Source organism: Ochotona curzoniae, unplaced genomic scaffold, assembly GCF_017591425.1.
Source record: "Ochotona curzoniae isolate NIBS_2020 unplaced genomic scaffold, NIBS_Ocur_1.0 scaffold_3835, whole genome shotgun sequence".
In the NCBI taxonomy this organism is placed as follows: Eukaryota; Metazoa; Chordata; class Mammalia; order Lagomorpha; family Ochotonidae; genus Ochotona; species Ochotona curzoniae.
In genome coordinates this window covers 24,087,966-24,115,824 of record NW_024467114.1, presented here as the reverse complement: position 1 = coordinate 24,115,824, position 27,859 = coordinate 24,087,966, and the positions used below count along the sequence as shown (strand labels likewise).

At 49.4% G+C, this 27,859-nt stretch overlaps 1 protein-coding gene across 1 annotated transcript; it reads left to right on the top strand.

Annotated features, from left to right (window-relative positions):
- The first annotated feature begins 605 nt into the window (after positions 1–605).
- Positions 606–27,690, top strand: WIPF3 (WAS/WASL interacting protein family member 3). Its single transcript, XM_040964519.1, has 10 exons — positions 606–711; positions 8,696–8,764; positions 9,651–9,784; positions 18,434–18,566; positions 19,130–19,261; positions 20,831–21,532; positions 22,349–22,501; positions 23,274–23,375; positions 26,954–27,030; positions 27,597–27,690. Exons 1-10 carry the CDS (start codon positions 606–608, stop codon positions 27,618–27,620), a joined length of 1,632 nt encoding a protein of 543 aa, XP_040820453.1. The 3' UTR covers positions 27,621–27,690.
- The last annotated feature ends 169 nt before the right edge of the window (positions 27,691–27,859 follow it).

Genomic DNA, 27,859 nt, shown 5'->3' with positions numbered 1-27,859 from the left:
CGTCTGTGGAAGGGTGTTGATGAGATCTTTTCTGCAAGAGCAACTGACTGGTGTGCAGGTATGTGTCTGCGTGTTTGAGCGGGGCATGATGTGCAGACGGTAAGGATGTGCTTGGAATGTGTGGATTATAAAAGTGCTAAAGAACCTTTATATGCTGAGCTGCTGGTTGAAAATTAAAACCAAGGCCATATATGCTGTTCGTTCTGGAAGGATTTGTGTGTGTGTGACACATCCTAAAGGTTGCCTGAATAGACCCCAGGTATTTGGACTTGCTGGCAGCTTCCCTCTGCTTTGACCCTAACTCTAGTAATGCCCAAGGAATGCTTGTCATGAGAATGAGTGAGAGCAGTTGCCTCAGTGTGGTGGTACAAGGAGCAAGTGGAGGATGTACAGTTTTCTTGCAAATATTCCAGTTTACTGTCAGCTTATATCTGACCTTTTGTCCATATGCATGGATATTTTCCTGGGAAAATAAATATAACTGTAAGGGGAAAAAAATAGGTCTAAAGAAATGCTGGGGGAAAGGAATGAGGAGTGTTGTACCCAGTGCTGTCATTCATACCTTCCTCTCTTCTTGCTGTCCCTTCATTTTAACCAATAACACAATGGTTTGTGCTGTTGTCTGTCAGTTGCTCACTGATGTTGACATTTTGCTTCCTGCAAAGAGCAGCAACTTGACACTGTCTTTGCAGAGAGCGTTAGACCAAAAAGGTATGCTTCAATAGATCGAGAAAGTCAAATGAATACACACTAGACTCCCGGTGCACAGCACCCAGTAGGTTTGTGTGTTACAAATGAAGGAATTGACATTTATTCCTCTTGGGTGCTGTGAGACACACGTGCTGTGATTACATGCAAGGACCCCAGTGCTGTAAATGTTTGCACTTACAGGACTGTGTTGCCTGTTGCTGTTAAGGAAGGATGAGGTCAGTGAGCAGAAACCCACCAGTTTTCAGAAAGTACTTGCTGGAGAAGGTGGGTCTGAGCCAGGAGGAGTCACTGTACTGATGGCATTAAGAAAGGTTGAGATGCAGATGTTCTGCAGTCATGGAGATGGGTCCCATGGGTTCCCTGGGTGGGTGTTGGTGTACCTTTTCCAGAACATGTTCATGTTAGCATCGTGGCCAGCAGTACTCCCAGGCCCACTGGCCTTGTTTCTTGAAAGTCTCACACACGTAGACTCAACTGTTAGAGTTCGGAAGCTGCCCCAGCAGGTGCTCCTGCTTTGCTTATGGAAGCTGTCACACGTGGTTGTTTCCAGATGTTTAGGTCTCTTCATAATGTAGAAGATACTCCAGGATCAAGAAATAACGACGGGTCAGAGAGACCCAAGAGAACAGCCCAAAGTAGCCACTTAGGCTGGAAAGGACCTTGTCATAGGGACAGCCAGGTTGGGTACCCCAATTTGAGATCCCAAATGCCCCAAGACATGACAGCGTAATACTCAGAAAGTCTCAGACTGTGGAGTACTTTAGATGTCAGATCTTCTGAGGGGGATACTCCACTGGTAATGTCTCTGCAATCATCTCAAAATGTGAACAATTCTGAGACCATTTCTGGTCCCAAACATTTAAGTTAAGGGATACTTGGTCTTTACTGAGTTCTACAAATGAACAAAAATGAGAATTTAGCAAGTGGCCCAGTGAGTGTAGCAAATCATCATGTGCCTATCTCAGTCTGCTATCACCTGCTGATAACACAATCCCACTGCCGGAGTCCGGCTCTAGCTGAGTTCGGAGCTCGAGAAGGGTGCGTGGAGTTGGCAATAAAGAAAGACACAGACACTGTCACTTGGTGCTTTCTTGCTGCATTTTTTTTTTTTTTTGCTCAGGCAGAAGCTGTTCTTTTTATTTACTTAGACACATCACAAGCCTCTGCACAAACATTTGATTTTTTTATCTTTAACTTTAGAACTAAGAGAGCATGCACAGATGTTCAATTAATTTTTACTTCATGGTGAACCAGGTGCTCTTAAAGATAATTCTGTAAGTTACTATAATCAGTTCCTTTAAAGCAAGCCGTTATTCATTCTTCAGAAGTAGCCATTAGGTGACAGCCAGAACTCCAAGGCCAAGGCACAGATGGTTACCTGCTAATCAGTAAAACATTCCTACTACATTTTATTTTCACAACTTATCTATCACTTAATGGGAGAAATACATCAAAAGAGAAAAAAACATAAAGATCTAAGACAAAAAGTTTCAAATATTAAATTTCCCTGCAACTGCAGGCTCTACAGCCTCATAAGCAATCAAACAATAATCAAAAGTATATCTCTATGTTAAAAGAATCGTCCTATATTTCCTCTAGTTAAAAAATCATGAAAGCGGCTAAAACAGCTACATTTTCTATGTTCTAAAGAGTTGCAAGGACAGGCTAACCTTTAAGGTCACAGTAACTATAGTTTTGCCATAGCAGTTTCAGCTCTTACTCCCATCACTTGCATTAATATTTAGGATATTTATCAAGCCCTTTCCCAGAAGGAGTGCTACATGTCTGGGCCAGATTCTGAGGCAATTTGTTAAGTACCCAATAAGGTGTCCAGAAACAGCACGGGCTTAATTGTGCTCCTGCATGTAAATTGTCAATGGCCCACTCACCAACACATTATCAGTGACATTAACTCTCAAGCTCTCATTGGTTGCAAAAACTATCTCACAGGGACAAACAATGCCTCGATAGATTACAGAATTCTTAGTGGGGTGCTTGAGTGTCCATGCAAATGGGGGTGAGACCGTGTCAAGGTGGTCAGAGAGAAATCCGCTGGGCCCTGCCAAACAGCTGGAAGCTCCCCCGGACCCTGCCAAGCAGGGGAGCTGTTCTCTTCACACCTTCACGCAATCCACTGCACGGACCCCAGCATCCCACAGACTGGACCAAGGTCAAGGGGCTGTGTGGGGATGGCCTTTATGCTGGCAGAGTCTCAAAGAGACAGATGGGTAGCACTTGGCAAGGAACAAGAAGCATAAGCCTGGATGCAGGTCTCCTCTGGTCATTGTTTCACAAAGCCAACCATTGGTACTTAACCAGAGAGTCTGCCCTGGGGGCTACTTACCTTCCAAGGACCCCACTTCTATGTATCATAGTTAGATGAAGCATCTACCTCCTTAATAATGCAAAATTTAAAAAAAGGCTGAAACTCCAACATGGGATTTGGAGGCGCAAACCATTTTCAAACCCTAACAGTGTCCCTCATGAAAAAACAAACTAGCTCAGAGATGACTATGAAAAGACCAGCAGCGCATGTGCAGGTGTTGGTCATGTCCATCCTGTTTCTTTGTTTTTGCTTTTATTTACAGCAAGCAAGATAATCTTGCAGTATGTACTGAGAATAAGCTGTTACCAAATCATATGCCAACACTATTGTGTCTTGATCACACTGACACCCCACCAGTTGACCACCTGACACCACTCCTCCCCACTGCCTCCTCTCCCTTCTCCTTACTTTCACTTCTTCTGCCCTGTTTTTCCCTTCCTGATGTGGTTATCTTTATTCCTCTAGTGATGGGTTTCTACCTCAGGGATTTAATCAGTGTTGGGCAATGTGTTTTTCTGTTTTTAAGGGCAATGTGCTGATTTCCTCTCTTTTTGTGAAATGGGATCGGCGGTGCCCCCGCGTCTTGTTCCTTTTCTTTGCTGGCTGACACACTTCCCAAGTTCTCCCAGCCATGCTTGAAAATGTGTTTTATTTTTTTTCAAGTGAACATTAAGATCAACTATTGCAGGGGAGGGTGGCAGTTGTATCAACTATAATACATGCTGAGATTTATGTACGCAGCACCAGTATCAGCGCACAGTATGAGTCCATCACCCCCAAAACTCCTGCGTGCTCCCCCCAGGAGGTCACATTCTTCTTCCATCCCCGGAGCCTCCGATCTTCCTGTTTATCTGATCTTCCTGTTTATTTGCTCAGTCTTGCTACCTTGTTGCTGGGCTTTGTTCTATAGTTTATTCATCTATTCGCCACGAAAGCAACACTTGACAAGTTTCAGTTTGATGTGATTATGAACTTCTGTGCATAGATTTTTCTGTGAACCTGAATTTTTATTTCTCTAGAATAAAAGTCTAAGAGTGAGATGGCTGGGCCACGTGTTAAGTGTGTCTTGATAAGAAACTGACAAATTGTTTGCCAGAGGGGCAGGGCGGTTTTACAGTCCCATCAGCGAGCGCTTGATCCCTCCAGTAAGCAGCATGTCTACACATAGTATTGTGCAGTTTGTGTCTGGCCATTCTAATAGGTGTATAATATCCCATCATGATTTTAATCAGCATTTCTTTGGCAACTGATGGTATTGAACATCGCTTTGTGTTCTCACACAGCATGTCTTTTTTAGTGCAGCATCTGTTTAAGTCTCTTTTTGAACTGGGCTTTTTCTCCTTGTTGAATTTTAAGGTTTTTTAAGATTTATTTATTTTTATTACAAAGTCAGATATACAAAGAGGAGGAAAAATAGAGAGGAAGATGTTCCATCCGATGATTCACTCCCCAAGTGAGCGCAAAGGCCGGTGCTGTGCTGATCTGGAGCCAGGAGCCAGGAACTTCCTCCAGGATTCCCACATGGGTGCAGAATCCGAAAGCATTGGGCTGTCCTCAACTGCTTTTCCAGGCCACAAGTAGGGAGCTGGATGGGAAGTGGAGCTGCCAGGATTAGAACCAGAGCCCATATGGGATCAGGGCACGTTTAAAGTGAGGACTTTAGCCGCTAGGCCACGCCACTGGGCCCAAATTTTAAGTTTTTTTTTTTAAATCTTCTAGATACAAGTCCTTTGTTGCATATGCCATCTGAAAATACTTACTCCAAATCTGTACTTATCTTTTCATACTCTTCACAGTATTTTTCCCCAAAAGGAAAATGTTAATTTTTAATAAGTCTGATTTAGTCATTGTTTTCTTTTTTTACATTTTTAACTTTTATTTTTGACAATGTTTTATTTTTAACGAGTGGGAAGGGTCAAGTTTCAGGGGACAGTGGATGAAATCCTTGTTTCCACATTTTCTTTTTCTTCCTCCTATATTTAGGGGAATGGGGAAATAAGGGGAGAAGCCACTCCCAGCCTCCCAATGCCTCAGCACCCAGGAATGGGCAATGGCCTCCCAGTGTCATCCCTGGGTCCCTGATGTGGAGCATACTCAGGGTTCTGCTCAAGCGGTTTTGATAGTTCTGAAATGCTGTCAATCTGGCCACCCCAAGGATAAGGAAATCCTTCCAAGGTTCATTGGCTGACATAGTCCACTTAGAGTCTCCATTTGCCCAGATGTTGGCTGTCAACACTTGGCTGGGATAATTGTCCAATTTGTTCTGCCCTGCTTCCCCTGCTATGGAACCCGATGTCCTCTGCAGGGCCTAGTAGACTGTCGTATCCTCCATGTGCATCTGGGTGTGCTGTCCACTGCTCTGTCTTTCCACAGAGGAGGTCCAGTTCTGACACATGCACTCCACCGTCAGATCACAGATTCTGCAACTCTCCCCATGGTTGGAGTTCTGAGTCCAGCAGTTCAGTTTGGGGGGATCCCCAAAAGATCCTTCTCAGAGGTGATCCCAGAGCTGACTCTTGTGTGTGCTTGCCAGTACCAGGCCCAGCTCAGTCTGTCACCTACATCAGCCTACACACACACTGGTGGCTGGAATTGCTGGTTCAGTTCTATCTCTAGCCCCATCACTTATGTAAACCAGTGGATTCTGCGGTCCAGCCCAAACCTCATTCACACACAGCCCAACCCTGCCCACCACACACTCAGCCCTCACATCAGGAGGAATTTCAGCCTAGTTGCAGTGACCCCCAGTGACCCCTACCAGGCTCTCTCCCAGCCGTGGGTTCCCCAACCCAGCCTTCCTAAGCCCAGTCTTCTGGCCGGGAGGTGTGCTGACCAGAGCTCTGCCTGCCTACTAGGGTCCCAAGCTTCTGGCATGTGTGCAGGCCTGGGACCTTACCCCTCCACACACCAAAGATCCAGGCCCTTCCAGAGTTCCCCAAGCCCAGTCCAGCAACACATTAGACCAGCATGCTAACCTAGGGCTCTCCCCCATACCCTCCTCCCCAACCCCGCCCAGAACCTAGCTCATGGAAAATCCCCAGTTTGCTTCACCTGCCTGGACATGAGCCCCTGGTGCCTGCACACTCCCACCAGTGCCATGCACCAGGCCCCCCACAAGCCCGCAGTCCCAGGCTCCCATGAGCCCACTGCCCCTTGTGTCCTGGCACAAAAGGTGGCAGTAATTATTTTCCTTTATGAGTTGTGCCTTGAGTGTATCTTTGGATTGTAACAATTTCTCCTGTTTTCTTCTAAGAATCCTCAAGTTTTACATTTTAGTTTATGACATGGGCCATTTTGAGCCCATCTATATATAAAGTATAAGACTGAAGGTTAATTCATTTTTTTGTCTATGGATGTCCAAATGTTTGAATGGCATTTGTTGGAAAAAAAAATTTATTTTAGCCATTAAATTACTGTTGCACCTTTGCCAAAAGTCACTGGGCATGTTGGTGTGGATCTGTTTCTGAACTTTCTCCTGTTCCGTTGATCAACATGCCCGCCCTTCTGACAGGTCTGCAGCGTTAGCATTACTGCGTTTCAGGAAGTCCTTAGACCCAACTGTGCGAGTCCTGCAGCTTCCCTCTTTGGCCAAATGTTTTGACTATTCTCATTCCTTCCTCTTCCCTTATAAATTTTTGAATCAGATTGTTGATAGATGTTTCAAAGTTTATGAAACTGTTGATTAGAACTGCCTTGAGTTTATAGACCAACTGGGGAGAACTGACACTCGGTGCACTTGGTCCTCCAGTTCATGAGCATGGTATGTCTCCTCAGTTAGCTGGCTCTTCCCTGGCGTCAGCACTTTGTGGTTTTCAAAATCTAGATCCTGGACGTGTTTCATTAGAGTTACATGCTAAGTTTTTCTTTTGTAATTGGAGCTACTTGAAGGTATTGTTCTTTGTTTATTTCAATGTCCACTAGTTGTTAGTGTATAGAAATATTTTTTTGTGTGTTGACCTTGAATCCTTTTGATGTGTATAAAGATATTGTTTATTTGGGGCCTAGCACAGTAGCCTAGCAGCTAGGGTCCTTGCTTTGCACATGCCGGGATCCCATATGGGCACCAGTTCTAATCCCAGCAGCCCCACTTCCAATCCAGCTCCCTGCTTGTGGCCTGGGAAAGCAGTCGAGGATGGCCAAAAGCCTTGGGACCCTGCACCCATGTGGGAGACCCAGAGGAGGCTCCTGGTTCTGGATCAACTCAGCTCTGCCTGTTGCGGCTGCTAGGAGAGTGAATCAACGGACGGAAGATCTTCCTCTGTCTCTCCTCCTTTCTGTATATCTGACTTTTCAATAAAAATTTAAAATAAATTTTTTTTTAAAAAAATATTATTTGAAAGAATTATAGAGAAATGGGGAGAGACAGAAAGGCAGAGAGAGCGAGCTTCCATCTGTGGACTCACTCCCCAGACAGCCACAATGGTCAGAGCTGAGCAGGCTAAAGTCAGAAGCCAGGAACCCCCTCTGGGGCTCCCATGTGGGTATCAGGGCTCAAACACTTGGGCTGTATTTTGTTGCTTTCCTCAGGATATTAACAAGGAGATGAAGTGGAGCTGCTGGTGTAACAATTGACACTCATGAGATGTTGGCATTACAGGAAATGGCTTTGCCCATGGACCACAACACATCCCCATAACCTTAAAACCTATGCGTTGCTAAACTCACTTGTTCTGGGAGTTTTCAACATTAAAAAAAAAATTGCTGCCAACAATAAAAATAATTTTTTATTCCTTTCCAATCTATCCGTTGTTTCTAATTACATTTGCTGGGATTTCCATTTTGATGTTGAAGTAGAGTGGTGAGAGGAACTATCCTTGCTTTATTCCAAATTTTACGGGGAAAATATTCTGCCATGATGTATAATGTTTAATTTTATCTCCTCTTCCCTTTATCCGACTGATGAAATTCCTAGTTTGTTCAGCATTTTTATCATGAATGGATGTCAGATTTCATCAGCTTTGTCTACACCAATTGATATGACTTTAAAAGTGTGAATTTTACTGCTTAATTTTTCTACATGGAACCATATTTTCCTATATCGTTTTCCCAGGATAAATTCTGCCTAGTTATGGTTTATTATTCTTTTTATACTTGCATAATGCTGGATTCTATCAAATTTGTTATATAAAAGATGACATGATTTGTCTTATCTGTAGTGAAGTATTTTTCGCTGTGTCTCTAAAAATGTCTTTCAAGTTGAAAATCTTTGAAGAAGAGCACAGATCCTGTTTATGCAGAACCAGTGGGACTGTATGATTGTGTAAAGGATAGGCACCGCCTTCGTTAGGCACAGGGTCTTGGATGGTATTCTGTTCTCCTAGAGTTTCAGATGCTTCATCTTCATTGGGATGGGGCAGTGGGGACCCATCATCACCTCCTCCCGGCTTTTTCTCCATTCTCTTGCTTTAACTCCATCCTGTTCTCTTCAACCTTGATCTGGCTGTTTTCTAGGCCACTCCTCGGCTGGTCATCCAGGGATTTTTTTTTTAATGGTCTGCTCCTGGTTTTATTCCAGCGACTGTAAGGACAGGAGAAGGTGGGAAACTGTTGAAAAGTATTAGAAGGAGCTGATATTATAATGAACACTGGCTGAGTAATGGCCGGGGCTCAATCCCATTTTTAGCTTCTTAGGTGAATCGCCTCATTTAACCCTCACAGCTCAGGTGGCTCTTGCCATCTTCTTCACCAGGTTTTCAGGTGAGGACATGAAGACGTTGAAGATGTCAGGTAATGGCCTAAGTTGTGACACTCACAAATGGACCAGGAATCCCCATGGGGAGAGCAGTACTCCGAAGCCCTCGTTTGCAATGTAAGGAAGGACTGCATACAAGTGCAAGGCTGATGGGCTCTTAGTGTACCAAGAACATTTGGTCCCTGGCTGACTGAACACATGCCTTAAATGCAAACAAAATGAAAATAGGAGAGCAGGTGAAAGAGCTGCACCCCAGCCCTGCAACTCAGCCATCGCAGCCTTCTTAATAGCCTTTGTCCACTCGCCCAGTGCCACAGAAACTGGTTCCAGGAAGGGCAAGGACGCTAGGGCATGGACGACAGTTCCAGGTGGCATGTGGCTGGCTGGTCACCTGAGACCAAACAAAGGATTCCAGGTGCTGGATGGGAAGGGGAAGCTTCCTGCACTCTTGGGATGTGTACCAGGCACTTCCCCAAGTATCATATGTACATGCACTCATTTCAGGGGTCCTTGAACCAAGACAGAGTGTGAGTTCTGGTTAGGAGGATGCTCTCCCGCTGGAGGGAGAGGCAGGCTGCAGATAGAGTCAGGGAGCAGCAATGCCGAACAGCCCAGTCCTGTGAGGTTTGGAAGCTGACCTGGCATGGATGGGAAGGCCGTGGGATGGGCTCAGCTGCACATCTCGTGAGGTTCAAGTTTTGACCCACAGACTTCTTGCAGACTCACTATGCACAGGAACTGGGGGAGTGGCTGTGAGGGAAGGTCTCGATCCACTTACAGCTTCACCTGGAGCAGGTGCAAGGCTTTGCAAACATCTTGAAGGTCTACAAGTCTTGAAATTTTGCCCCACTCTTGGCTGTTTGTGTGGCCTTCATACCCACACTCACATAACTAATGTTCATAAGCTCCATTATTTCAAAGTCGAAAGGGAAGACCCTATTCTTGGCCTGGTAGCCAACAGGAAGAATCGGGAACAGTGGAGAAGGCTGGCAAGAAGGAGGCGGGCCAGCAAGGTTGCCCCACAGATGGCTCTGTGTCGCTTGCGGGAGTTTCAGGTGTGGATTATTTACAGTCAAGCCTATCAGCTACACGGCATAGGGTTACTCTGCACCGTTTCCATTTTAGGTGTGCCCCACACTCCCTGAGCCAAGGCAGCTGCTGGCTCATGGCACACCCACTCATCCTTGGGGCCTGTCCCCTCAGCCTCGACTGGCCTTTCAAGACCTCTCCCTTGGGCCCTCTGGCACCATCTTCTGAAGCAACCCCACTCCTCTTCTCCCTGTCCTGCCTTTTCCTTCTGTCATCCCCTGCTTGGCCCCTCCTTCTTGTCCCAGTTCTCAAAGCCCTTGGGAAGCAACGTTTCCCTGGTCCCTGGCCATAGGGCAACTGACCACTCCATTGTCCAGCTGCATCCCTGCCCTGTTGGAGAGCCGGCTTCATTGCTGTGCCTCATCTGTAAACTGTAACAGAGGCCCAGGAAGGGGGGTTAACACCTGCAGTGTATGACTTGGGATGGTGCTGGGTGGGCACCTGTGCAGCACCCTCCCCCACCCCGCCAACAGCTTCCTATAGGGGTGGTGCTGCTGCTGCTTGCTTGTGACAGCCCTTTTGTACCAGGCATCCATGAAGAATTGGTTATTTCCAAAGAAGCAGGAAGGACACAGGAGTCTGAGATATCCAGCTTGGATGAACTGGGGTAGGATGGGGCAGACATTGTAACAACAGTGCTGGAGCAGCGTGCTGGGATTGAGGTCCGTGGTGGCCTCTCATAGGGCGGGCCTGCATCTTATCTGGTAGGAGGCATGCATGTTTGACTTCAGTAGCAGTTTTTTGTCTCCGAGCAAGAGAAGCTAGGAGACCTCACCAGTTTCAAAGGCGCTGTTCAAACCCTGTTCCAATGCTAGCTCTCTATCGCCCTTAACTCCTGGTTTCTGGCCTCCTTTTATTGTTTCTTTTGTTGAGTTCATAACTGTTTTGTTTTATTCATATGCAGTGTATGTCTTTAAAGTATATTTTGTCCAAATTTAAAACCTAACCTTGAAGATCTGGGGATATTGGCATTGTTGAAAAAGAGGGATGTTACAAGCAGCTCGCATTTCTAGGGAGAGAGACGCCAGAGGACAAAAGGCTGGAGGCCAGCGTGGAGGCGTCATGGTGGGACATGGCCAAAGGGGGCGCAGAAGCCTCTCTTCCGGCCTGAGTGTTACTGTGCAGAGAGGGGTCGGGGTGGAAAAGCTGAGCATGAGGAGCCCAGGGTGTTTTCTGGGGTGTGCCTCAACAAATCAGGGATTGATGGCAAGCACAGTTTTTAAACCCCGAATGCACTAGTTACGAAGGGCAAGCTTGGGTTTCCCACTCAAGGGGAAAATCCATGTTCTAAAAGCATTAATGTTGAGTAAGATAAAGTGGCTGCTGGAGAGAGAGGACCAGGGGTGTGATAGGGAGAGGACCAGAGGAGGAAAGGTTGATTTGAAGAAGTTCAGGATAGAGGAGTTTTGTAAAGTGAATTGTATCTGCTGTACAGCTTAGCTGGGAGGTAAGAGGTTTGGCAGGTATGGCAGGGCTGGGGCAGGAAGGGGGAAGGGTGGCCTCATCCGAGGAGTCTGGAGTCTCAGCAGGGACTCAGAAGTAGACTAGGAGTGGGGAGAAGTCAGAACAAAGGGAAATGAGGCCCAGGGCTCACCAAGGACATAAGGCGAGGGTCGGACGGCCTGGGCAGCGTGGCTGGTCCCCGGCAGGCTGAGGGCAAGGCCTCATGCGTGGGGAGGTGTAGATGGTTAGTGCTTTAACAATTGCTCCCTAGAGGTGGCTGGGCTGAAGCTGGGTCTTGGCGGGTTGTCACCTGTGCTGTGTCTCCTGGGATCAAGTCCCAGCTGCTGCATGCTTTTCAGCTTCCTGCTAACATCCATCCTGGGAGGCAGCCGGCGATGGGACTTGGCTCCCGGCAGCCCCCATGAGATTCCAAAGGGCTCCTCAGTCAGTCGGCCCCAACTTTGCCTTTTGTGGGCATTCAGAGAAAGAAGAGTGGATGGAAGACCAGCTTCTCTCCCTCCTCTCTCTTCTCTTTCTCTTTTAAATAAGGTGAAGAGAGATAAATGTGGTTTTTAAAAATATTTTTATTTGAAAAGTCAGAGTTACAGACAGGAGAGGAGCTCTTCCATCTGTTGGTTCACTCCCCAAATGGCCACAGTGCATTTTGTTCATTTAAACAACTGTCGCATGCACTTGCAGCCGTGCTTCTGTCCCATGTCCCATCCACCACCCACGTGCTCATCCCGTTTTGGATTTCTGGCACTGGAACGTGCGAGTCTTCCACCCTGCCTCTGCCCCGGGAAGCCCTGTGGCCTTCCAGACCAGACCCTTCTTTTCCTCATCTATCTTTCCACAATTTCCACCCCCGATTTTCATCCTCCTAGTTTTCTCATGATTCCCTACTAATGGTACTTGGAAGTCACGTTTGAACAAAAAATCTCATCATGGCTGAAAATCAGTAATGACGTGTGTCACCAGACATGCACTGGATAGTCTGGGAAGGGCTGTCACCCAGTGCAGATGCTTATAGCACAATCTGGATAGGAAGATGCTGGCATTTCCGAAGAGATTCAGAGTAGCAGATTGGCTGTGCTCAGGCCCAGCAGGCAATATGCATTTTTAATTTTGAGTGAGATGGGAAGCCATCACCAGTTTTGGGTGGAGTGACATGATCTGGGCAGCAGGTGTACCACTCAGAGAAGCATGCTGTTGCTTGGAGAACACCAACAGGGCTCTTCATCTGGCCTTCAAGGGCCAGAAGCATCCTAGGAGATGGCCAAAAGACTAGCAGAAAAACACAAAGATTGGTTCCAGTCAGGAGTCTGGAGGTGAGCTACAGTGCACAGGGTCCCAGGAATGAGGAATCTGGGCTAAATCCTACAGGGATCCCAGCTATACCCCAGTGCAGCAGGAAGCCAGCCTGGAGTTGTTTAGGGAGGAGGTGACATGTTCTACAGTGTGGCTGCTGTGTGGATCAGGGTGAGGTATGGGGCAGGGAAGGAGTGAGTGAATACAGAGGTGATGGTAGCCCACACAAGGATGGAGAGGAATCACTCAGGAAAGAGCAGCTGGTGGTTGAGTAGTGAGCTGGTTGTCAGGAATGAACATAAGAATCTTGGGGCAAGGAGACAGCTGCCACACTGAGCAGCCAGTCATGCCAGTGTGTGCGGTAACCTTGAGGGGTGTAAAGAACTGGATCAGGTTGATCCATGACCTTTTCTCCCTAATTCGAATTAGGCCCCTAGTTCTACCTGACCTGCAGACTGAGAAGCACTTCAGCATATCTCAGCTCTGTCCGTTAGCTATAGCTTGAATCTCCCTTATCCAACCGAAGTGTTTAAGATTTCAGGTTCTGATATATCTGTGTATACATAATGAGATGTCTTGGGGACAAGTCCCAAGTTTAGATGTGAGATTCATCTAGGTTCCCTATACATCGTAGGCATGTGGTCCAGAGTTAATATGGTAGTTTCAACATGCCTGTTATTTGATTGTCACCTGTTGCAGGAGGTTGGATGTGGAATTTTCCATTCAGGGCTCAGAAAATTGCAGATTTGGAAGCATTTCTGGCCAATCTGCAGCAGCCATGGCTCTGCATACAGTTTTGCTGCAGACTCTGGCTTTCAGAAGAAGGTTAGAGGACCCGTTCTGTTGGCTCATGGATTTGGTGTGCATATGTGAATTTCTAAAAACGAGATCCAAAATCGTTAGCTCCCAGCATGCTTCCTTCTGGAACAGTGATTTCTGCACATTTGGAGTACAGGGAACACTGTGTCGGGCCCGGCAAGGCCAAGTTAATTCTCTCTGAGATTATTCCATGATTTCCCCCAGTCTTTCTGTGTTGTGGAGAAAGACGGCAGCAACAGAAGGGGTGAGAGGAAGCCGGGCTCACTCTGGGACTCAGCTGTGGGGATGAACTGCAGGTGCCCTGGCTGCTCTTGTCTCTTCTGAGTTTGGAGGCTCAGTGAAGCTGAGGGCTGGGGTGCTGAGCACACTGCCCGGAGACATGGGTACTCCTCTGAGGTTGAAGATTGTGTGGGAAAAGCCACCCCTAGCAAGGTGCAAGATCAAAAGTGCATTACAAAACTTGAGTTGAGGCCATCCGTGGGCCCACACACAGCCCTGCTAGACTTCAAACTGAGATTTTTATGAGCATTTTTCACACTCCCCGTGTGATACAGATGCAGGACGGGCACATGGTGGCAGGGTATGTCAACTTGCAGCAGGCTATACACGCCATGGTCTGGATGGGGGCTGGCATTTCCTTCCCCCACACTGCAGTGTCACACGGTTGATGTATTTGTTGCAAAGACAGCAGGAAAAGCTTTTAGAAGATATCAAGATGAGAAGAGAGGCGCCTCACAGGTTTTTCATGCTACTTAGCTCTCCTGAGATGTGTGCAATTTTTGTTTTTTTAATCTCCTTATTGGCTCATTTCAGCTTCTCAGTCTTAACAGCCCAGAGGGTAAGCAAATGTGCATTACTATTCTCCCATTTGGCATCCTTTTAGGAGCCTGGGCTCTTTATTTTAAAGCTTACTGTAGGCAAAAAAATAAATAAAAAGCTTTCTGTGGAACCCAAAATATTCTCACTGAAATAACAATGTTAACAGGGAAGAGCAGGAGTGAACTTTGGAGCTACACTTTGCAGGTGTGTTGTCTGGCTTTGTTATGTCCTTTATTTTGGGGTCCACATGCTGGTGGTCATGGGAGAATTGTTCAGGGGTGCTCTGGCTCCCTTGGTTGTATTTTGTGTGTGTGTGTGTGAAATTACCAGCAGTCGCAGTTAGAGCAGAGAAAGACCCCTCCTCCCCAACTTGGAAATCTCATTCCTCCTGGTGCTTCACCTTGTAACCACAGCAACAAGGATTCTCAGGGTTGTGGGAGTTTTTTTAAAGAAGAAATGATGACTGAATGATTAAGAACATGGCAGGTGAACAGAGAGGACTGAAGGGCTGTATCATGTGATCTTTAACTTGTGAATGAATATATGCTTTCATAAAAAAATCAGTGTGAAATACCCATGATCATGCTGGTCTCCAAGTTGCTCCTTGCCTAACCCGGCAGAACCACTGGAAAGGCCACTGTCGGAGCAGGTGCAGGAGAGCCCTCTAGTGGACAGCGGAGAAGCATCCTTTAAGTAAGCATCATTGTGTCTGACTACACAGCGTGAGCACAAAGTGGCTTGCAGCTTCCTCCTGCTGCTACAGAGGCTGTTCATCAGCAAACCTGTCGTTGGGATAGCCAAGAACATACGTAGGGCTCGCTAAGCAGATACTAAAATGAAGGCCATCATTGCAAGGATATGTGAGGGTCTTTACAGCCCTCCATGAGAAGCCTGGGACTGGATTGGCCAAGTTCAGGGAGCTCTTTTGGTAACCAACAGGTAAGTCCAGATCAGATGAAATGGCCTGACTGCCAAGCTTTCATGTCAGCTAGGCCAGGGGTTTCTTACAATTTGCTGCTGTTTATTTTCCACCCTAAAAGAACATCTCAGTTCTTCTCTTAATTCCTGACCATACCTGAGATCGTAATTTATAGGAAGGTGCTCGTACACTCTTGGCTTAAGATCCAGAGTTCTGTTGGTCCCTTATTGCTTTTCATTAATCATTTATAAGAGGAATCTTCAAAACCTTAAACCGTTGTCATTGAAAATTTATGATATGGCTTATATGAGTTTTTATAAAGCTTGTTGTGTTAGAAATACTACAGGATGTATCTGTACAAAGATGAATATTCTTAGAAAGTAACAAGACCGAACTAGCTCTGTAGTGCTGTGCCAAGGAATGAGCTGTTGCCTGGGACACTGGCATCCCATACTGGCACTGGTTCAAGTCCTGGCTGCTCTACTTCCAGTATAATTTCCCCTGACTTGCATGAAGGAAAGCAGAAGATGGCTCAGGTAGTCTCCCATAAGGGAGCCCAGGATGGCGATCCAGGCTGCTAGCTTCAGCCCGGCCACTGTGACCATTTGGGGAGTGCAGCAGCAGCAAATGGAGGAAGGAAGTGTGGAGTGTGTGTGTGTATCTCCCTCTCTGTAATTCTGCTTTTCAGGTAAAGTTTTAACACACATACAACACACACCAGGAGAGTTTTAAAAGTTCATGGAATATATAATTAAAAGATCTCTCCTGTGGTACAAGAGCATTTCAGGAAACTCCTCAAAATGCACATTATGAAAAAAACTGCATGGAATTTAAAGAATTTCTGCATCAAAATGAACTTGTGTTTCAAGTTCCTTTTCCATGAACTTTTGAAAAGTGTGTGTATTTTTCCAATGCAGTAGGGGAGAGGCTTGTTGTCACAGCCCCCCTTGTTGACCATCCACAAGCCTGTTTCCAGGCAACAAAAGCATGTGTCCTTCAAAGCCTGTCTGATGCTCAGGACCTGTTCAGTGGAGTCAGCCAGTGGAAGTATGGGCTTGGCACGTTTTAGCCACAGTCATAATGAGTCACCTCTGTTTGTGCCATGATGCTGAAGTGCCCAGAACTTATCAGGAAAACTGGTGTGTGTGTGTCCCTTGCTCACCATCCAGGGTCCTCCAGGATCATCCAAGGTCTCCATCTCCCATGCAGCTGCTCAGCCTGAAACAGGTGACTGCTTTGGAGCCCTCTGCCATGTCCTTTCTGGTTGCTGCCAGCAGAGCAGGGTCTCACACCTGCTGGATCACGCTTGGCCATTCCCTCACTGCTCATTCATGTGTGTGTTCATCCAGGAAGAAGTTCTGAGTCTGAGACCAGGTGCTGGCCTGCAGTTTGAGGATGGGATGGTGAAGGCAGTCAACAGGGAAATTATCCCTGACTCGCAATCATGTGTGCATGAGGAGTCATTAATCATAGGATCCCAAGTGAAAATGACCCGCAACAGAAAGATGACATTGAGAGGAGAGTAGGTGCTGAGAACAATGGGTGGCCTTATTTAGAACTGGGGTTGGAAAAAGCTGCTGAGGTGGTAATGTCTACCATGAGACCCAAAGCACATGATAGCCTGTTTGCAGTGGAAGGGAGCGGGAGTGTTTTGAGAATTGTTGGTTTCTCCATCTCTAAGCTAGCATGGTATAAGCCTCTCAATGGCAGATGGTCCTCTTGGCCGTGTCTCGTGGTGTGATCCTTCCCCAGCCATGGGTTTCTTCATGATCCTTGGCTCTCAGTAGCCCAGAGAAGCCCTGTGGGGAAGCTCGGCAGCCAAGCCTCAGGGTGACTTGGCAGGTTAGAACAGAATGGGTCTTGCTAATGTATTTTGAGGCATTTTAGCCATTCACAGGCCATTGGTCCTGACAATGGCACCTGCCTGTCCCAGCCACAGGGTTGCCAAGTGACATGCATATGGTCTTTGGAGCTCATCCCATCTGGGTTTGAACCCCAGTCCTGTGACCTCAAACAAATTCTTTTAAGGTTATTTATTTATTTTTACTTTATTTTTTTAAAGATTTATTTTTATTATTCATTTATTGGAAAGGTGGATATACAGAGAGGAGAGAGAGGAAGATCTTCTGTCCGATGATTCACTCCCCAAGTGAGCGCAACGGCCGATACTATGCCGATCTGAAGCCAGGAGCCTCTTCTGGGTCTCCCACGTGGGTGCAGGTTCCCAAAGCCTTGGGCCGTCCTCGACTGCTTTCCCAGGCCACAGGCAGGGAGCTGGAAGGGAAGCGGGGTTGCCAGGATAGAACCGGTGCCCATATGGGATCCCGGGCGTGCAAGGCGAGGACCTTAACCACTTGTGCCACCACGCCGGGCCCTATTTTTACTTTATTACCTGAGATAATAGTAACCATCCACTGGTTCATCCCAAATGCCCATAACATCCAGGATGGGACAGGGCGGAAGCTGGGAGCTGGGAACTCAGTCTAGGCCTTGTGAGTGGGATTCAATTGCTTGAGCCACCACTGCTGCCTTGCAGGGTCTGCATTAGCGGGAAGCTGACTAGCTAGAGTCAGGAGGAGAGCTGGATAAAAAACACAGGTGCTCTGATGTGGACTGTGGACATCTCGACTTCTAGGGCAAAAACACTCCCAGACAGGTGATCTCAGAGTCCGGTGAGCTCACTTTGAATTTATGAAGTTTTGTCATGATTAATGGGGGCACCTAAGCACTGAGAATTTGCTATAACTTCTTTCTTCTCCCCAAGTCTCTGCTCTATCCTTGGTCACATAAATGCCCTCCCTCATGACCGCTGCTAGAGCCTGAATCTGCTGCAGCTGGGACCTAATGGGCCCTTGGCAGGCCACCTGGGCCCCAAAGTGGGGAAGACAGGAGATCCCTGAGCCCAAACGAGATGTGAACTGGTCAAGAGAACAGGCCAAGGCCAGGCAGAGCCACTCCCGTCACCAAGGTATGGATGATCAGCCAAGGATTTGGTCCAGAGGAGGAGTGGCAGCCAGGCAGACCCATAAGGAAGCCGAGGCTCATGACAGGGCTTAGCTGGGAGGAAACAGAGGCTGTGACTTGGGGCTCCTCGAGACCTGCAGAAGCTGGAACACATTAGGCACTGAAAAAAGAGGCCATTCTAGATGCCCGGGGAGGAGCGGAGGAGCAGAGGTGAAGGCTGTCTGCACTGAGACCTGTGGAGTGATGGGGCAGGGAAGGCAGAGCGCCACCTCAGCAGATAGAACACTGAGCTCAGCTGCGGTGTCACGTGCCATTGTGCTCCAATCTTCTCGTTGCCTTACAGGTCGGCTCAGACGCTCCTAGTTTGAGAAAGGCAGATCTGAAAGGCCGGAGCGCGCTGCTGGCAGACATCCAACAAGGAACCCGCCTGCGCAAAGTCACACAGATCAACGACCGCAGCGCTCCACAGATCGAAAGTGAGTGAGCAGCTCGGCCAGGCCTGCCCTGAGCCACGGGCGGGCCAGGGGGGTGTGGGCCATGACGAGATCTGCCTGCCTGGGCCGCACATGTGACCCAGGCCATGCTTCTGGCCACCTCTGGCCTGCTCAATGGACAGGCCAAGTGGGCAAGAGAACGGAGCTCCCCCCGCCCCCTCGAGGGCGATAGAGGTTTACAGCCCTCCTCCCCCACTTTGCCAGTAGAAAGAAACAGAATTCCACTATAACTTTTGTTTATTGTGGTAAAACCCATGTAACATCGAATCCACTTATCATTTAGAACATAGCATCCAATGACATTTTAGTGCCTTGACACTGCAGTCATCACCCCTGTCTAGTTCTAGAATATTTCTATCACCCCAAAGGAAACCCTATACCCATTAACAGTCTCTCCCCAGCTCCCTCAATGGGGCAGAAGGTACCTTGGAAAGGTGCTGTGTGGATGCGGGACCCTGGACAGAGGCGGTGCTGCAGGTTAGCCTGGAGTGGGCCTAGTGGCCTGCTCTGTGCCAGTCTCAGTACATCCTTTGTCTTACCCCCAGGCTCTAAAGGAACTAGCAAGGAAGGAGGCGGCTCTGCCGGCTCCCGAGGTGGGAGCACACCTCTGGCCCTGGGAGATCTGTTTGCTGGTGGCTTTCCTGTGCTGCGACCGGCAGGCCAGAGGGATGCAGCAGGTAAGGAAGGATCCCGGATGTGTCTCCCCTTGACTTGTGTGCAGAGCCCTCTAGGCAACATACACTTGCCCAGGAGTGAACCGTCACCAAGTAGGGCATCAAGCATTAGGGAACTTAACCACCGGAAGTCTCCCAGGCGCAGAGTTGCTCTCATGGAGTCTTCAAAGGCATCATCCCACTGCAATCATTGAGAAATGACCTGCCCAGCACTGATGCGAGGGGGACTCGGGTGGCAAACAGGCAGTAGGGTCACTGAAGACAAACATGGTAAGAGCTGTGACGGTTATCTGCCAGCCACTGCTCTACAACAAAGCACCCTAAAACTTAAGAGCTTTAAACAACCACTTTTTTGCCTGTGATCCTATGGATGAGCAACTCGGTTTTGTTTGGCTAGACTCCCTCTAGTACATGCAAACAACGGTAGATTAGGGAGGCAGCTCTGCTCAGTTTTCTCCTGTTTCTGCTATCTCTGGGAACTTGGCTGGAGCAACTGAACCAACTCACTTTTGATATTGTTAAGTTAGAGGGAGAGACAGAAGTCTTTCACTCCTGGAGTCACTCCCTAGATGACCACAGCAGCCAGTAGGGGGTTAGGCTGAAACCAAGAACAAGGAGCTTCTGGACCTCCCACATGGGTGCAGGGGGCCAAGCACTTAGACCATCTCTAGTTTTCCTAGGCACATTAGCAGGGATCTGGACAGAAATGGTGCATCTGCGCACGGCACAAAAGCAGTAGCCTAGTGGCTAAAGTCCTTGCCTTGCATGTGCCAGGATCCCATATGGGTGCCGGTTTGTGTCCTGGCAGTCCTGCTTCCCATCCAGCTCCCTGCTTATGACCTGGGAAATCAGCTGAAGATGACCCAAAGCCTTAGGACCCTGCACCCACGTGGGAGACCCAGAAGCAGCTTCTGGCTCCTTGCTTTGGATCAGCTCAGCTCTGGCTGTTGTGGCCACTTGGGGAGTAAATCAGTGAATGGAAGATCTTCCCCTCTCTCCTCCTCTCTGTATATATCTGACTTTCCGATAAAAATCTTTTTTAAAAAAGGAACATCCCATGCCTCTAGGGGATGCTGGCATCAGAGGCAGTGGCTCTACTGCTTCTCCACAATGCAGGGCCACCATCCCTGCTGACTCACTGCTGATCTGTCTCCCTATGAATGATTTATCTATTCAAGGAGTCAGGCATTTCCCACACTCAATGCAGAAACAGTCAAATCCTTGCTCACCAAATGCCGCAGGTGAGGAGCCTGCCCCCGCCAGCACTTCCGGTTGATGCATGTAAGAACCCACCAGAATTTGAGGGCTCAGTAGCCCAGTGGCACATGCCAAGGAGTGTGGGTGTCCCTGGGGGTAAGGAAGAGGAAGGAGACCGTGACAGGTGAGGGCCCAGAATGCACAGCCAGAAAGGCTGCTGGCCACCCTGGGCTTGGCATGGGGCAGCTGTTGCCACGTGTTAGGGCTGGTTGGCCCTCCTGACAACTGCAGACCCTTGCTGCTCCAGCCCTAGGCCTGGAGTATACAAAAGTCCTTCTGGCTTCATGGCTGAACTAACCTGTGTTTCCCTTGCAGGTGGCAAGGCAGGGCAGGCCCCTGGCTCCCGAGCACCTTCTCCAAGGCTCCCAGTCAAAGGCATAGGTGGCCCCCTCAACCCTCCAGCCTCCCCCAGGCTTGGCAGTGCACCAGAAGCCCATGGCACCACTGCCAGGCCCGCTCTTCCTCGTCCTTCCGTCCCTGCCCCCCCACCCCCCACCCCGCCCCCTCCTCCCCCGCCACTGCCCCCTCCATCTCCCTTCAAGAACCCACTAGTGTCCCCACCTGGCCCACCCCCCAAAGGGAGTGTCACAGTGGTGGAGACTGCTGCCCCCAGCACACCTCCGCCCCCACCCCCACTGCCCCCAGCCTCTGGTGATAAGGCAGTGAAGCCTCAGCTCGCCCCTCTACACCTGCCGCCCCTCCCACCCCCACTTCCTCTCCTTCCACCTTGCGGGTACCCCGGGCTCCACTCGGAGCCACCCAGCCCTGCCCAGGATGGGCGGGAACCTCCGGTGCCACCACCTCCACCCCCACCACACCTATCCTCAGCATCCTCACCTAGGGTACCTGTGCCACCACCCCCACCACCCCCACCTCTGCTGGGCCCGAATCCTAGCAGTGAGGCCCCACCCCCGCTGCCACCCAAGTCCCCAGGTGGCCAGGGCCAGCTGTCCAAGGCAGGCACTCCACAGGGCCCACAGCCCTTCCTGCAGAAGAAGAGGCCTGGCCGGGGCCCAGGTGAGCCACGCAGTGGGGGTTGGGATGGCAGCGCTCTGGGACATCCCCGTCAGAATGAGTGCCTGAACAACACTCCAGCAGCTGTGAGGCTCCTGGGCCTTGGGACAAAGCCTGGGCTCCATGGGAATCACAGCTGGAGGTTTCCCCAAGGGAGTAGGGAGGCCTGGAGGCCAGTCCCACGCACACAGACAGGAGAACAGTGGTTCCTCACTCCTGGTGGGACAGAGGTGTGGGCAGAAAGCAGCTGCCTTCTGCCTGCCTGGGAACCAGCTAGGCCCTAAACCCCAGCACTTGAACACACCTCACCTCACAGTAGGTACAAGTCCTGCCATGGAGAACAGTGCCCAGCAGCCAGAAGCCCCATTCTGGTCCAGAAGTCTGAGCCCAGAGTTGGTGTCTGGGAAGGGTCTAGATTGGTGGAGGGAAGATCAGGTTTTGCAATTGCAGGAGCGCCCCTGTGAGCAGAAAAGAGGCCCTGGCAACCACTCCTGCAGGCTGCCTACTTGCCCCTGGCTGCACAGAGCTCTGCCCGTGGCTGAGGGGCTGCTGCTTTGGGCTATATCAGCTGCTCCCAGTGCCTTCGCCAACATTAACACTGTCTGAGCACCTGTGACCCTTTGCAGCCCAGCGGATCAGAGCACCTGTTCAGTCCTCTAGGGGAGTCACTACTATGATGCATCCCATCTCATAAGACCCTGGAGGTTTTCTTCCTCACCCTATCTAGTCATGGCTACAGATGTAAACAGCTAAACCCCAGTACAAAGGCACCCCCTTCCCTCTCGGGTCTCAATGTACCATCACTGTCTTCCATGTCAGGGGCCGGTGGGGCGAAGCTGAACCCACCTCCAGCACCACCTGCAAGATCTCCCACCACGGAGCTCTCCAGCAAGAGCCAGCAGCAGGCCCCAGCCTGGTCCCCGACCACGCAGCCCGGAGGACAGGTGCGGAATGGAAGCCTGCCCGTCATCGGTGAGTATAGCATACTTCCAGGAGGGCGGGATTTCTCCAGGCCCCAGAGGATGTCTGCTGCCATCTTGGGAGCATGCACCTCCGTGAACAGGGGACCCTCCTGCACACATAGCCACTTCTGTGGTCAGGGAGAAAGGGTTTTCTCTCCAGGTGGCCATTCCACAGCCGATTCCACGGCCGATCCCCACCCCTGGTTCAGATGAGAGGAAGAGGGGCTTGCCTATAACCCCTGCCTGTGTGTCCATGAGCCTGTAAGAGCACAGTGATTTGTGCGACAGGAAGGGATGGGTGGTAGGCAGTTAGGTGGTTGGCAGGATGAAAGTCAGATAACCGACCACAGGACCTGGCATCCCTGCTATGGACTGGGCTCCTCTCAGATGCAAAGCAGGGGTTCAGCCCCAGGATAGGCCCCACAAGCTCTAACCTCCTGCCATTAGGAGCCTGGACCACAGCCCATTTGCTCCGGGAAGCCCGAGTCCCAAATTGGACAGGCCAGGTCCCTTCATACCAGCCAAACCAGACTACTTCCTGCCTTGGCTCTCTGCTCCAGAGCCCAGCAGCTGCTGGGGCTACTGAGACTTTGGCCCCGACCCTATTCTGCCTTTACATGCAGATGGGTGGTGAGGGGAGACAAGGCCATGTGACTGTGGATCCCAATGTTTGTGTTGGATGGGGTGGGGGGCAGTATCAGGACCTTGTGCACCCTGGGGAACAGCCAAGGCCAGGTTCACACGATGACTGCAGTAATGCCTCTTGTTTCTCCTGTGTGCAGACGACTTTGAGTCCAAGTTTACCTTCCATTCTGTGGAGGACTTTCCCCCTCCAGATGAATATAAAGCCTGCCAGAAGATCTACCCCAGCAAGATCCCCAGAAGTGAGTACTGGCCAGAGGCGCCTCCAGCCAGGAGGCTCCAACACCAGGTGCTCGATGTGCACTTCAACAGGAAGAATAGTACCTGGCTTAGCTCACAACCACGTTCTTTGGCAAGGTCCCCCTGCAGGGACAGGTCCAAGTCCCTTCAGCAGAGCAGAGCGGGCTGGGCCTGCCCAAGCCTGAGGTCCTCTCAGACACACAGCTTTCCCTGCTGACCCATGGGAATGCACATTGAGAAATGACTGTGTGCCTTTTAAGATTCATTTGAAAGAGGGGCAAAGAGGAGAGATTTTCTGTCTGCTAATGCACTTCCCAAATCAGCCAAGCAAAAAATTCCAGTCCCTGTTCCCCCTGGAAGTGCAAGGACTCGAGCCCTCTGCTGCCTTCCTGGGTGTAGCAACAGGGAATGCACGCTGCTCGGGCAGCGGCTTAGCCCCCTGCAGCACTGTGCTCACCTCTGTGTCAGCTCTGAATGACACGGAGATGCCACTTCTCAGAACTGATGAGGAAAGGGATAGCGGCAGAGGAGATCTGGCAGTGGTGGTGAGTAGGGCTGGATCAGCTCACATTCCTACTCACCTTTCAGCAGGTACCCTGAAATGCCCAGGGGTGCAGAGTATAAAAAGCACAGGCTGTCGACATGTAAGACAATGTGGCTGTGACACAGCCACTCTTCACAGGGAGCTGGGACTGGAGAAGGAAGCTCACGGCTAGAGACCACTCTGTGTAGGATGAGCACCTCCGGGCTGAGAGAGCACAGAGTGTGGAGTCAGTGGGAGGCTGCTGGTGGATATACCAACTCCACGTCAAGGTAGGCCCTTGGTACAGCAGCTAAGTTCCCATGTCAGAGAACCCGGTTTAAGTCCTGGCTCCTCCATGTCAGAGCCAGCTTCCTGATGAATGCACACCTGGAAGGCAGCAGGTGATGGCCCAGGTACTTGGGTCCCTGCCACCTGTCGGGGAGACCTGGATGTCATTTCTAGCTCCTAGCTTAAGTCTGATCCAGGCTGGCTGTGGCCTTTAGGAAGCCACCCTCCAGTCAAGAGTCCCACAGTGAATTTGTAAGTTAATCAGAGACTCCTGGAGCCACTTTGTTCTTTAGGCTCCATGACATAGACACAGCCCACACCTTGGGGCTGTCCTAGTGGCAGGGGAGGAGTGACAGCAGCCACCTTCACACCATCTGCTTCCAAGTGCCTGCAATACACAGAAATACTCCTCCTGTGGGTTACGGCACCACAAGCTTGAAAGCCACAGATTTTTCAAAGATTTAGTTGAAAGAGAGTGAGGAAAGAGAAAGTGGGGAAGCAGAGAGCTTCCATTTGTGGCTTCACTTCCCACATGACCACGATAGCTGGAGCTGGCCAATGCCAGGATCCCAGGACTCCGGCCGGGCCTCCCTCGTTGGGCGGCAGCACTTGGGTCAGCAGGGAGCTGGATCTGAAGCCGAGCATCCAGGACTTGACACAGTGCTCCGACAATAGAATGTGACCCCCTCAAGCCATGAGTTAACCTGCTCCTAAGTGTATCTTTACATTCCCTTCACTAACCTTAAAAACGTTTTTATTTGATATGAAAGATGGAGGGAGAGCGTGAGTGAGTGAACTTCCGTCCACAGGTATACTTCCCCAAGTGGCCATAACAGCCAGAGCTGGGCCAGGCAAACACCAGGAGGCTCACCCTGCATCCAGGTCTCCCATGTGGGTGGCAGGGGTCCGAGCACTTTGGCCATCTTTTTCTGCTGTCCCAGGCTCAAGGAGCTGGACTGAACTCAAGATATGGGATGTCGCATCACAGGTAGCAGCTTAACTTGCTGTGCCACACCATTGGCCTTAAAAGCCATCGTGTAGGTGAATCAAATGCCCTTGTGTGGAAATACAACCAGAGAAAGGGTTAGTGGCAGCTCCTGAGAGGGACAGTCCCTTTGGGGAACCATCTGGATGACCCTGACCCCACCATGCACTCACGGCAGTAGTACCTCCTGTCCCCCAACAAGACCCACAGTTTGCAGTTCTGCTTCAGGAAGAAACCACTTGAGCTACAATGTTTTTTACTGAGCTACTAAACTGCCCGAGGGTCCAGCACGCCTGCTGTGTTTTGCTCCCAAATCTCTTTGCTTCTAGGGCATATCTGCTTTCTTTAATGTCCACTTGCTAGATGTTTTACACCTCCCAGAGGCCCTTCTACACAGCAGCTCACTCTAAATGTCTTACAATGACGTCCACAGGTAGAAAACTAGGAAACACACTGTAGCAAACTTAAGTATTTCTGGGAGAATTCTTCGTATGTGTGCATTCAGATATATACATGTGTATTATATATGCATATGTACATATATATTTTGTACATATGCATATATAATATTTAACATATTTAATATATAATATATAATATGCATATGTACATATATATTATATATATTTCAAATATATATAATATATCAAATATATCAAAATATCAAAACCTGAGGCGTGGGCAGTCTTCCTCCCAGGAGGCGTCTTTAGTGTATAATTTATTTTTTTCTGTGACTTTAACTAGTGGAGCTCATTCATTTTCACAGTTTCATTTTTTCCAAGAGTCTCTGGAAACTCCTGATATTCCAGCCCAGGGTACCGACCCCTAGCATGCCTAGGAACTGCGTTTAATGCAGGTCAGTGCCAGGCTTCCACTACGAGAACCAAACACCATTTGTGAGCCACACAAAAGGATTGATTTAAAAGTTAGCCTGCTACAGAACTAATACATTTCAAGTGCCAACTGTGGTTGCCTTTTCAGGACCAGACCAAATGCTTTCACAGGCCTTCAGGTTTGTTTTGGTACAAACCTTTTCGAAATCCCTCTGTGCTTTATTTAACATAACAGGCATTTTCCACATATTTTTTAAAGGCCTCTCAAATGCATTAGATGATAAAAATCCTTGCACCAAAGTAAGTTTAAATTCCATTTTCCATAAACACTTTGAAATCTACATACTTAGATATGTGGAAATGGAAATCAAAAGGAAAAACTGAGGCATGGGCAGCTAACCAACCACTAGGAGCCCCATGTCCCTTGTCTGAGCGTCTGGCTCCAATTCCCAGCTCCAGCCTGACCCATCCCTGGCTATTGTGAGCATTCAGGGAGTAGACTAGAGAAAGTCAGGGGGAAGAGAGATTAGCCACGCTGACTCTGGAATAGGAAAATTGGGATAACAGGGAGGAATAGGTAGAGAGGGACCATGACTTGTTAAGCAGGCAAGCAGATCTGTGTGCAGTCTGTGTAATACTTCCAAGTTGGGTTCCTCATTCTTATTAACCAACCTTGCAGTGCTGGGCAGCTGGCCATGCCCGGCAGCATGTTCCAAGTCCCATGTGCTCTTAACATGTCCTCCTTGCCACATGCTACCTGCAACTCCCCTGCATCCATGCCATATGACTAGGAAACAGGGGTTCCCACCCCTGGGGGCTGGGCATCTCCTATTGAGGGGCTCATGTTAACCTGGCTCCCTGGTGCTGGGGTAGCACACATTTCCCTGGGGATGCCACATAGCCTGAGGCTGGGCTGGCGGACAGGGAGAGGATGGCTCTGGTCTCTTGCAGGCCGCACACCCGGTTCCTGGCTCCCGGCTGAGGCAGCTGCACAGAGCTCTGATGACATCAAAGGCAGGAACTCGCAGGTAACTTCCCGCTCAGCTGTCTTAGGGGAACACTGTGGGAGGAGGGCTGTGGTCCTGCAACACGGAGCCCATCATTCCGTTTTAAGCCAGAATGAAACATGACCACTTCGCACTCTGGCGGAAGAAAGCTGCATGTCGCTTAGGCCACTACCACGTCTCAAACCAAGATTCCCCAGCCCCTTTCTATTTTGTTCCTCTAAAGACTTTGTTTATTTGAAAGGCTGAGTTAGGGAGTGGCCCAGCAGATGGAGGAGTTCCTCCTCCCCAGTCTCTAAGTGGCTGCAATGGCTGGGTCAGGCACTCCATCTTGGTCTCCCACATGGGTGGCAGAGACCCAAGTATTTGGATCACCCTCTGTAGAAGAGCCCTCTCTCCCAGACACTCTGCCCTTCAGATGAACAAATAAATGAACAAACAGAATTCTCCTTTTCCTGGCATGGCAGCAGCTCCTGACCTTGACACTGTGTGCATGAGGGCAGAAGCTGCATGCCGGCTCAGACACGTCCTTCAAGGGCAAGGTGCTGCTGCTCCCACCCCCACCTAGTAACAGTCTGTTGTCTCTGCAGCTCGCGATAAAGACACTGCGGTGAGGAGACAGACACTGCCGTGGCCCTGGCTTCCAGGTGGCACATGGAGAAGAGGCCCACTGTGTGTGAGCTCCCACCGGCTTGCCACCCAGGCTCCAGGTGGAGTCCCTAGTTATTGTAAATACGTGATTTGCACGAGCTTTAAAGCAGCATTTTCGTCAACTTTTAGTTCGTATTTTTAAGAATACCTATATCCCCATTTTTTTTTAAACAAATGCATCTTGGCATCCATCGGAGCCCTG

Excerpts from the sequence above, each read along its gene's own strand:
- WIPF3 (XM_040964519.1), top strand. The coding sequence starts at position 606 with ATGGTTTGTGCTGTTGTCTGTCAGTTGCTCACTGATGTTGACATTTTG. Across the intron at positions 9,785-18,433 it reads GTCGCTTGCGGGAGTTTCAG|GTCGGCTCAGACGCTCCTAG; the intron begins GTGTGGATTATT and ends GTTGCCTTACAG. Across the intron at positions 21,533-22,348 it reads GAGGCCTGGCCGGGGCCCAG|GGGCCGGTGGGGCGAAGCTG; the intron begins GTGAGCCACGCA and ends CTTCCATGTCAG.